Here is an 11,552-nt window from a genome sequence, read left to right on the forward strand (position 1 = left end):
ATTCTAATTCCCAATTTTAGTTCAAAATATAAAAATAAAATAAAATCCTTGAGTTTAAAGACAAAAGGCAAAAGCTGAAGCAAACAGGGAAATCTATGTTGATTTGGATTAGCAACAGCATCAACATGTGCTGTTGTCACTTGGCATAGTGGATCATAAGCCCAGCACCAAGACTTCAACACAACAGTCAATGAAGAAGAAAATAATCATGTTTTGAAATCCTGAATTTTGGGTCTCAGCCCTGTAATCTCCCCTTTCCTTCACAACTCGAGAAAAGGAAAGCCATCACACCGACATATAGGTATATTTGTAATTGTAGTAGTGATGGTTTAAAGTATTTTTTATTTAGAAATATATTAAAATAATTTTTTTTATTTTTTAAAAATTATTTTTAATATCAACACACTAAAACGATCTGAAAATATATAAAAAAATTAAAAAAAATTTAAAATGCGATGCATGAAAATTAAATTATTGTTAATAAACCTTACCGAGATCCACGCTAGTTAACTCAAACTTAATTTTTTTATAAAAAAAATAGTAACAAAGTTGTTTTCTATATTTTTTTCAAGTCAACTAAATTATAGATCACCTATAACTTAACCGACCAGCCAAGTTCATTCAGATTTTGAGCTAAACATGTAAAAATCTCACAAATTCAATCTAATAATAATTTATGAAGCTGACATTGGAGTAACCGTTTCGTTTAGTCAGCCAATGTGGGCTGCATCATTGAGAAAAATTCCATAAATGGGATAACAAAGCACATTAAGAACCATCATGATAGAAGTTCTCCTCATCTCTTTCAAAATTTCCATCAAGAATGCACATGGTAGGGTTAGGCTTCGTCATCTAGCTATACCACCATGCTCACACTTTTTCCAAGCTGAGAACAGTTATTCAAAGGTCTTGATCTTGTTGCCCTACCAGTGGGACTAACAATAGACAAACCCTAGTGAGGGGGGCTTTTCACATTGCCCTCCTCACCAGCAAGAAAAAACACACACTGCAAAACTCCCATGCTTCCTTGTGGATATAACTCGCCATTAGCATCCCCTGGAAAATGATGTGTCAAGCCTTGAGAATCACAGGTCCTGTTCCTAGCTACCCTGCATTTATTAGGAAACTTTATTAGAAAATACAGAATTCTCTCTCTTTTTATGGCTGAAATTGTTCTTTCTTCAAGAAAGAAGCTAAATCCCCCCAAGATTTCCTTGTTGGATCTGTATCTTTGAACCTTGTCATCACATAGCAATGAAACAATAAATAAGGTTGCTTTTAGCTATTATTTCTGAACAGAAAAAACAGATACAGAGAAGAAAGAAACACATACTTGGTTAAAAAAACAGAAACAGAAACTATTTCTTAGACAGTCTTAAAATGAATTTCTGTAATTTCAAAATAAAAAATACAGAAAAGCATGTACTCTCTATCCTAACTATTTCCGTCTTTTCTACCAAACGATATCTGATACTGGCTTTTGGAGGGCTGAATCTGTATTTCTTTACAATGGAAGGTAAAAAGCGACAAAGACATAGACATAAGAAAAATAAACTGTATGTGTGGAAACTCCACATGTAGCCTGGAAGGTAGAAGACATAATTAATGAAAGCCTGCCATTGAGGACAAAAAGTTGATGTATTCACCAACAGACCTGAAGTAAGCTAATCAAGGACATTGGCTGGTGGAGTAATGTTTTTGAAGACAAGTTTTATACACATTGCAAAGCTGTTTATTTTGGCTCTTAATTAATATAAAAAAAATATATATGACCACTGAATCTTGTATTTGCTCAACCACTACGTATGATATGTGCATGAGATTTTGTATATATGATAAATGAAAAAAATACAAAGAAGAAGAAGAAGATTGAGAAGATGCATGAATATGACATTGGTGGCCGCAAAGCCGGATGTTGCATGTGCTCCTAACATGGTAGGACCGCCAATATCAAATTAGCGGCATAAAAGAATTGTTCGTCTCTATCAAGAGCGGCAGCTAGAACAGCTGAATCAACTCCAAGCCCTCGTACGTAGTTACCTATCTCGATCTGGTTTGATTTGTCAATCTGGTTATTCGTCGGTTCAAAATCTAGTCTGGGATATGTTAGTTACCTATCTTCAAGCCCACATGAAGTTTTAGAGTAGGTTTATGTTGAATCGGCCAATTATCCACGATCTAGATCTTGGCGCAGGTCAAATACCTGTGCGTGCTCTAATGGCTATGCTTCAAGTTCCACCATGCGAGAAACAAGGTTCCATATATGCTAACTCAAGGCCATAAAAAGCAGCCCATAACTCCGACTGCAACGAAGAACAGATGCACACAATATTGCCATATTTAAGTGTGTCGAGAACAAGCCATTTGACCATAGTAAATGCCATTCAATACTTTCCCATTTAGAGGACTCCTACGTATAAAACTGTTCTACCAAAAATCCATGGTTAAACAGCAACCACTTACTCTGATTTTCTTCTTTTTTTTTAGATCCATCTCATCTCAAGTACTTGATTTCTAAACTTCTACCGCAACTATGTTTGGTACGTATCGCGATCTAACCGTAAATTGTGGTTTCACCACACCATGATAAAAAAAAAAAAAAAAACGATCACCGGAATACACCATATATAGGAATCCGTAAATTAGAAACAACATTTTGGTAGGGCATCTAATTTGATGCTCTGTAGAAGCATTTCTTTATCCTGTTCGAGTCCACGTGTGAACATAACCCTATAGAATGAAGAGCAGTGTAATTGGTTTTGTGTATTTTACTACCAACAAACAGCAATGGATGTTTCATGGCAAGGCTTGGGGATAGATTCAAGAACAAGCTAGAACAAGAGAAGTCGTGCAATCATCTAATTAACCAAGTAGATCAGATTGTCTTATTAGCACGTAGGCCTTAATTTGATTTTATATCCTTGCATCTAAACAATGTGTCTCCTTCTGTTTTGACATGAAGTTAGGTGGTGATTCACATTCTTGAAATTTGTATTTATTATTTTTTTCAATTAACTTGATTAAAAACTAATCATCTAGTTAATTACAATTTAATGATGTCTTGGACAGTAAGAATCTCTGCCACCCAGCACAAATTTATGGTAATGTCTCATGTCACCATGCTATCTTTAATTAACTAAAATCTTTTTATTGTTTTGGATTAATATGAATATTTAAACAACTTGTATGTATTTTAATTAATTTTACGGGTTCTAAAATTAATGATTATGTACAGTTTAAAATATTATTAAACATAGCTTAAAAATATATATATATATATATATATATATATATAGTATTCTATTTCCCTCCTTCCCCCGACAAGGAGAAAGAAAGTGAAATCCGAAAGCCCTCCTTATCCACACATAACATACGACAAAGTAATCTTTAACCAAAAAAAAAAAAAACCTTATCCATACATAATACATATTCTTAAAAAATCCTTAGCATTCATCAAGGTAACTTTTAGAATATGGTACATAAAGACAAGCTTGGTGAGTATAGAATATACACACACACACACACACATAATTATATAAGGTCACACGAGACATTATTCACGTGCATGTGGACGGTGCAATCTTTTTATTGTCCATGGCAAAAGAATGCATGAAAATGCACATCTTAATTTACATTTGTGATTTTTAACTCTTTTTCTCCCCGTAACAAACATATGTATTAAATTTAGTTTGATTTAAACCTTGATTTAGAGTTAATTTGAAAAAATTTAAAGTAATTTAATATGTTAATTCAAAATCCGGTTGTCCTGTCAAATTTAAGTGAGAGCTGACTCAAATAATTTTAAGATTTTTTTTTTTTTTTATCTATAACAATGTTTGTAAAAGGAAATAGTAGTAATGGACATCTTAAAGAAGCCATATTTCTTTCCTAGACTACACGAAAACTCCATTTCTTTTTCATGTCAGCCTCAAACTATTTAAACAAGGGCAGCCAGCAGCCACGTGACCAGCACCATCATACAAAGAAAAGTTGGAACATCTCACGCTCTAGATGTTTTCCATGCCCACTTTAGACTTTGAAAACATGTATACATATCGGTGGAAAATCCCTTTATTCAACTCTCAAATTCTTGAGAAAAAAACTCTGTGAGGGCACATGGTTTTGTCAATGAACATTAATTAATGAGCCATTTGGTCTTATAATCCTGAGGAACAATGGTGGCTGAGGAAGCAGACGGCCATTCTCTTTGTCTAGCTAGGACCAAAGGGTGAGAGAGAGGTGTTGAAAACCAAATTGTGAAGCAATTACTTCAAATAAGATAGAATCATTATAGAAAGGGATATGTGAAAGATACATTCTATTGTTTTTGTTGTCCATCACTGTATTTTTTTGGTATCTTTTCTCTCCTCCTCTCTCTCTCGAATATAGATATATATTGTCTCGTTTAAGAACATGATTATACCTGCATTTTTAAATAAAATAAAAATATCATTTTGATAATTTTTTATATTCTTAAACACCCACTTAGAGATTTCATAAAAAGTCCAGAGATTATCCTTATCTTTTTTATGATGAACAAAAAACATGCATAGCTTTATCAGTCACCATTTCCAACTGTAAACTTGTATAGTACTTGTTTCGACACTCAAGTTGATCTGCCATTTTCAGAGAGCTTAATTAATTAATATATGGGATGTCAATTCATCAAATTATGATGTTTCATGCATTACTTATCCAAAATACTTGAACCAATTGGATGATATGCATTGGCAAGCATGCCTTTCGATCCCTGCTAATCTTAATAAAGCAACAAGATTTCCCTCCATGTGCAAAAGACCCTACTGATCCTTTTCTCTCTTAGAGACCCTACGCTCACTAGCCCTTCACATTTAAGGCCAAATTCAAGTATCCATGGTCCCAAATTAAGACACCATATGCCCTACTTGACCCTCCTCTACCTACATTTCCATCACCCAAAATGAAAAACCAAAAAGAAAATACACTCACACGCACCAAACCAAACCTAAAAACTAGTGGCGACAACGAAACTACATTGATTTATGAAGTTGTAGGAAGCGGTTGTGAGTTGCATGTGCAAGGTTCGGCCCACCGATAATGTGTTTTGGTATTGAGATTAAACTTGTGTTTTTTTAAATTTAATTTTTAAAAGAAATTAATTTTTTTTAATGTTTTTAGATAGTTTGGTATATTAATATAAAGATAAATTTTTAAAAATTAAAAAAATATTTTTAAATAAAAAACTTTAAAAATCAACATCTTCACGTAATATCTAACAACCTCTGGTTCTGAGCTCAGCGGTAGGTACCCCCTTGGACAAGAACCAGTGCATGTGCAGCTTGATTTTCCAAATATCAGTTTGTGGCTTTTGGCTGGCTGTCATAAACCCCACCTAATGGGTTTGAGCTACTCTTTACTTTTCTTATAAATAGCACAATGTCCTTTCTTTAATTCAGCAACACAAACACTTCTTCCTCTTCTACAACCTCCTCTGTCTTATTAGTCTTGTCAGTACTATAGCATCTGTCAGACAATTAGCATTGGCAATGGCAGCTCAAACATTCGCTTCATGTCTTCTTCTCTTCATTTGCCTACACCTTCAAAGCATTTTGGCTGATTATGGAGGGTGGCAAGGTGGTCATGCCACTTTCTATGGCGGTGGTGATGCGACTGGCACAATGGGTAAGTTTAAGTCATATCTAGCTAGTAGCTAATGTGTGCTCCTTGATCATATACGTAACTGAACTTGTAGAAGCAAAAACAAGTTGCTAAATATGATAATTCTATCAGCTAATTTTTATGGGGCTTTGGGGATTTTCAGGAGGAGCATGTGGATATGGAAATTTGTACAGTCAGGGTTATGGAACTAGCACTGCAGCCCTAAGCACTGCCTTGTTCAACAATGGCTTGAGCTGTGGTGCTTGTTATGAAATGAGATGTGATGATGACCCCAAATGGTGTCTCCCCGGTACCATCACTGTCACTGCTACAAATTTTTGCCCACCTAACCCTTCTCTGCCTAACAACAATGGTGGATGGTGCAATCCTCCTCTCCAACATTTTGACATGGCTGAGCCTGCTTTCTTGCAAATTGCTCAATACCGTGCTGGAATTGTGCCTGTAGCTTTTAGAAGGTAAATTAACTTCTTCTTTTTTTGTTCAACAGCATAGTGATGGTATCTTTGGACCAGCTTTTGCCTCTGGCGATTTTATTAGTCCCACTCCTGCTCCTTGTTAAACCGCGTTTCAAGACCAAAACCCACGGTTTGCAACATAACGCAGATCGCGTAGACAAATACTCTCTGAGTAGATTAGTTAGACAAGTAAGCTATCGATATTTAAAGAAACTTAATTGAGGCCGATTTAAAGAAACCTTTCTAAATGGGCCATGGCTTAATTGTACTTAATACTTAATGACTATTTAAATCACATTGCAAATAGATGAATAAGAAAATAATCACCTAGTGATTAGCAGGGTCAAGTCTCAGTTCAAAGGAAAGAGGAGTGCCAAATGTTAGGCCAGTTAGTATTGATTCCATTGCTGCTGACAACTCTGAGTTAATTTTTAATCAGTCTGCCATTAACCAATGCAAATGCTCTTGATTATGACAGGGTGCCTTGTGTTAAGAAGGGAGGAATTAGATTTACCATCAACGGTCACTCCTACTTCAACTTGGTCCTGATCACCAATGTTGGTGGTGCGGGAGATGTTCATTCAGTTTCAATCAAAGGCTCGAAAACAGGGTGGCAAGCCATGTCAAGAAACTGGGGCCAAAACTGGCAAAGCAACAATTACCTCAACGGTCAAAGCCTATCTTTTCAAGTCACCACCAGTGATGGTAGAACTGTCACAAGCTACAATGCGGTGCCTGCTGGCTGGCAGTTTGGTCAGACTTTTGAAGGAGGCCAGTTTTAAGATTTCGACACCTTTTTTACCATTTTGTCTTCTGGGTCTAGAGTTTTCACTACAATTAAGCCTGGTTGGTTGGTGGAAATTTGTATATTTATATTATATGCTTCCTATAAGAACAAATTAAGAGGCAAAAAAAAGGGTATTTTAGTGATGTTTGGAGGAGAAGTGGCCTTGTAAAGCTGAGGTAGCTAAATCTAAGTAGCACCCGCTTGCCCTTCCTCGTATGTATAAGTAGTCTTTTGAGAAATGTATTTATGTCGTTCAAGAGTAATTTACAGTTTCCATTGATATGCAATATTAAGACAAGATTGCTGCATTAAAACAGTGTTGTATTAACAAAAAGTGCTGAGCATTCAAGTAAGATTTTGTCTGGAATTGGAATATTTGTGTGCATTTGCCACTTGAAAAGAAATCTTGCAGATGGATCATCTTTTTTAACTCAATAGTACATCCAAAGAGCATTGTCTTTTCCTTCGAATCAATCAATCTAGCCATTTAAATGGGCCCTAGGGAACTGTTTTCTAGGATTAAGGGAATGTCTAGGAACGCAGTCGCACTGTGCTTCTCATCTTATAGGCTTTTTAGATGGGAAACGTAGCTAGCCCCGTAGGCTGCAACCATGTTCCCAAAAATATCAGACAGCTTAAAAGTTATGAAGACCGATGACATTTTAAAGCATGATTTCTTGAAGCCCATTGAAGCACCTTACAGTCCCTTTTCAAGTTCTTTTCAGGCAACCACAGGGGCCACTGCAGCATGATAGAAGCAAATTTTGATGCATCACTTGTGAAATTTATTGTAAATGTACTTTCTTTTATTGTTTAGCCAACAGTAATTATATTTAGGTGATGTTTATGAGTACGATATTGCAGAGTGTGATGGTTTTTTTTATATACGACTCATTTAATACACAAAACATCGCTGTTAAAAACAAATTTTACATGTTTTTTTGTACATGGATTCTACATAAAAAAAAAGCTACCATTCTCACACACAATACTGCGGGTCAATTATTTTTTACATTTTAAAAATAACCAAGATCTAAAAATGTTAGGTTTTTTTGCAAAGTTATACCCAAGAATCTCAGGTTTGGTTGCAACACCTGACCCAAGAGTAATGTTTATAATATTAATAATAACATTAAACTTGGGTTAACCCTTAGCATAAAAGTATCTGGACTGCAATATCAGACCCAATAGCATTGGACGTAGCTCTGGCTGCAAGGTCGTGTCATAAAAGTGTGATAATTAAATAGATTAATTAAAAAGAAAAAAAACCAACAGGAAGAAAAAAACTAATGAAAAAAAAGAAAAAAAATATGAATTAATTGGGTTAACCCTTCAAACCAGGTTAACCCGTCATACCTTGAATTCGCATCGTGAAAGTTTGATAATTAAAAAGAAAAAAACAAATTAATGGGTTAACCCATAATTAACTGGGCTAACTCGTCAAACCAGGTTAACCTGTCAAATCCGGAATCCGTGTAATGAAAGTTTGATAACTAAATAGAAAAAAATTTAACATTAACAATTTAAATTAAACGAAAAAAATTAATTAAAAAGAAAAAAAACAAAAGGCATCAGCCTTTTCACTGTGGACTGCACTGTGCAGTTCACAGTCAAAGGCATAAAAAAAAAAAACTAAAGGCATCAGCCAAGAACTACTTAGAAAAAAATTTAATATTAATAAACTAAATTAATTAAATAAAATTAATTAAATAAAATTAATTAAAAAGAAAAAATAAAAGAAAAAAAACCTCTAAGAAGAAAAAAAAACTAAATAGAAAGAAATTTAACATTAACAAACTAAACTAAACAAAAAAAAACAAAAAAAAAAAAAAATAATAAAATAAAATTCAGATTAATTCGTCAAACCAAGTTAACCCGTTAAACCCGGGATCCGTGTCATGAATGTCTGGTAACTAAATAAAAAAAAAGTGAACATTAACAAACTGAACTAAACAAAAAAAATTAATTAAAAAGAAAAAAAATTCGGGTTAACTCGTCAAACCATGTTAACCTGTTAAACCCAGTATTTGTGTCATGAAAGTCTGATAACTAAATAAAAAAAATTAACATTAACAAACTAAATTAAACAAAAATATTTATGAAAATAATAATAAAAAAATTGACGGGTCAACCCGGAATTAACTGGGTTCACCGGTGAAACCAGGTTAACCCGTGAAACTCGGGATATGTGTCATGAAAGTCTAATAACTAAATAGAAAGAAATTTAACATTAACAAACTAAACTAAACGAAAAAAATTAATTAAAAAAACAAAGAAAAAAGCAAAAAAAAATCTCAAAAAACATAAAAAAAACAGCTAAAAAAAACTTAAACAACTTAAAAAAAAAAACACCTAAGGAATCAGTGTTTTACTGTGGACTGCACTGTGCATTCTAAAATAAAACACTGATTCCTTTTAGCTATTTATATCCAGTCCATAGTAAAACATTGATTCCTTTTAGCTATTTATAATTGTTTCATGAAGGAATTGACTTTTGAAGTATTGTTTTTAACGGATACTTTTGAAGTATTCGTACTTCCTACACTTTTTTTGTACGTATCCACTGCCTTCGTGTACTGTATGTGTATTGTAGCCTAACCAATGGGCTATAAGATTTCCAAAGACCATGCTCTTATTTCTTGAAGCCCGTGACACAAGCACCTTCATGCTACTTCCTCGCTTCTTTATAAAAAGTCGCCAGCAAGAACATGAGAAAATAAAAATCACAATTCTAACACTTGCAGGTTAATAGTTCAGATTCTAGGTTTATTAGTTAGAGTTCCATAATTCTCAGGATTACTAGAGATTTACATGATCATTAACTTCAGGACCCATAGAATTAGTCGAGGTACGCGCAAGCTGGCCTAAATACCTATATTAATAAAAAAAATCACATTCCTCGTTTTCCAAATTCAACATTTACCTTTATATCTTAACGCACTTTAAGTACCCATTTCATGTTGTTTCATGCTTTGTTTTAAAACCCGAATTAGTAGGTTAATCCAAGACTTGTAAACTGATTTGGGCTAAAAAAATAGAAATGGGATAAGATTTGGTTGCTCACGTCAAAAACTCGGGTCAATCCGAGTCTAACCTAGTTAGAACTTGAGCATCAACTCGTTAACTCTTTATTTTTTAATTTTTTTCATCGAAACGATGTTATTTTAATTTTTATAAAATATATATTTTTAGATAAATCCTCTTGACCTATAACTTAAACTTTAGCCTAAATGAACGGGTTGTAAAATTACAATTCCATGGAGGAAATCGAGAAAAAAAAATTTATAGAAAAGAGCATTTGCATGAATCTAGGAAGAAGATGCATGCAAATAAACTTTCTCTGAAGCTTTTCGAAGAAGAACCAAAAAAAAACCATTTAGCTAATACACCTTTCAACAAGGTCTAGCCATGGCAGGTGATCTTAACATGTCGAGGTTTTGCTATGTATATTGGTAGTGGAGAAAGTATGGCAATTGTTAAATGATGGTTCTTCTTATTCAACTAAGAATTTGTTGGTTGGTGGAGAAATATTTATTCAATGATCTAAATTCTTGATATGCCAACCAAGAAATCTCAATTATATTCTGTTAATTAAACCTTTTCCTATTCAACTTTCTGCATATTCTCAAGCATGAAGATTATTTCTTAATGTGTAGTGCTTCGATACATCCTATCCTATCCTATCCTATCCTATCATGGAATGTGCAACATTTACAAAGAATTAATAAGGGAATTACTGAAATAATTGGAAATCACAATCTAATTTGTTAATAGCTAATATATCATAGCTCACCTGTTTATTATTATTTTAAAACCTAGACGACGAGTTGATTTGAGATTAAGCTGATATAGAATTTGAATTGGTTTGAATTGAAAACAATTGTAAATAAAAAAACCCGATTAATATAGTTAAAAATCTGAGTTAACTTGATTAATTAACCTGGTTTGACCAAGTTAAAATTCATCATTTTATTTTATTTTTAAGTAAAAATTTCAGAATCTATCTTTAACTCGGCCGTCGACCATGTTCCAACTCCTAATAAGATTTTAAAATTATGGTATTTAATTGAGGAGAGTATGATAAAATAATTGCTCTCTTGAGTCTCACCTAAAAAATAATCTCCATGTTTGGTAAAGTTTGATAAGTTATTGTGACACTCCATCAACCATCCTGTTTATTTTTGTTGGGAAAGCATCACCTGGGAGATAAGTCACATGGTAATTTCACTTTTAGACCGTGTTTGTTTGGACAGAAATAAGCAAGAAGGGATTTCTTTTAGGCTTAAGGCTCTGTTTGGTAATTCATTTAGGTTAAGTTTGGAAGTATTTTTCATTTTTTTTATATGAAAATATATCTAAACTATCAAATTACATCTAAAAGAGCATCATTTGATTTGTTTTTTCAACGCCAAAGTTGCATTCAATTAGTATCCTAACACATAAAAAAAACATAAATATAATTCTATAACAATTTTAAAATAAATTTCTGCCATTTAAAAACAAAAAGATAAAGACAAATCACTTATATCTTTTTATTTCAGTTTCTTTTACCTTGAGATGGTGTAATTAAACGCTGTCGTAAAATCTAGAAATTTGGTCTCGGTGTAGGAAAGTTGGTCCAAGAAGATCCGAACACTCCTTCTAATGTTCTA

General features: G+C 33.4%; 1 protein-coding gene across 1 annotated transcript; it reads left to right on the top strand.

The window, feature by feature from the left end:
- Positions 1-5,422: 5,422 nt before the first annotated feature.
- Positions 5,423-7,214, top strand: LOC7465161 (expansin-A8). The gene is made up of 3 exons (XM_002319373.4): positions 5,423-5,661; positions 5,801-6,113; positions 6,592-7,214. Exons 1-3 carry the CDS (start codon positions 5,526-5,528, stop codon positions 6,893-6,895), a joined length of 753 nt encoding a protein of 250 aa, XP_002319409.1. The 5' UTR covers positions 5,423-5,525; the 3' UTR covers positions 6,896-7,214.
- The last annotated feature ends 4,338 nt before the right edge of the window (positions 7,215-11,552 follow it).

The sequence above is a fragment of the Populus trichocarpa genome, chromosome 13 (assembly GCF_000002775.5).
Source record: "Populus trichocarpa isolate Nisqually-1 chromosome 13, P.trichocarpa_v4.1, whole genome shotgun sequence".
Lineage (NCBI taxonomy): Eukaryota > Viridiplantae > Streptophyta > Magnoliopsida > Malpighiales > Salicaceae > Populus > Populus trichocarpa.

Bases quoted from the DNA above. Each gene is read 5' to 3' on its own strand.
- LOC7465161 (XM_002319373.4), top strand. From the start codon at position 5,526: ATGGCAGCTCAAACATTCGCTTCATGTCTTCTTCTCTTCATTTGCCTA. The intron at 5,662-5,800 runs GTAAGTTTAAGT...GGGGATTTTCAG, and splicing joins TGATGCGACTGGCACAATGG to GAGGAGCATGTGGATATGGA. The intron at 6,114-6,591 runs GTAAATTAACTT...TGATTATGACAG, and splicing joins GTGCCTGTAGCTTTTAGAAG to GGTGCCTTGTGTTAAGAAGG.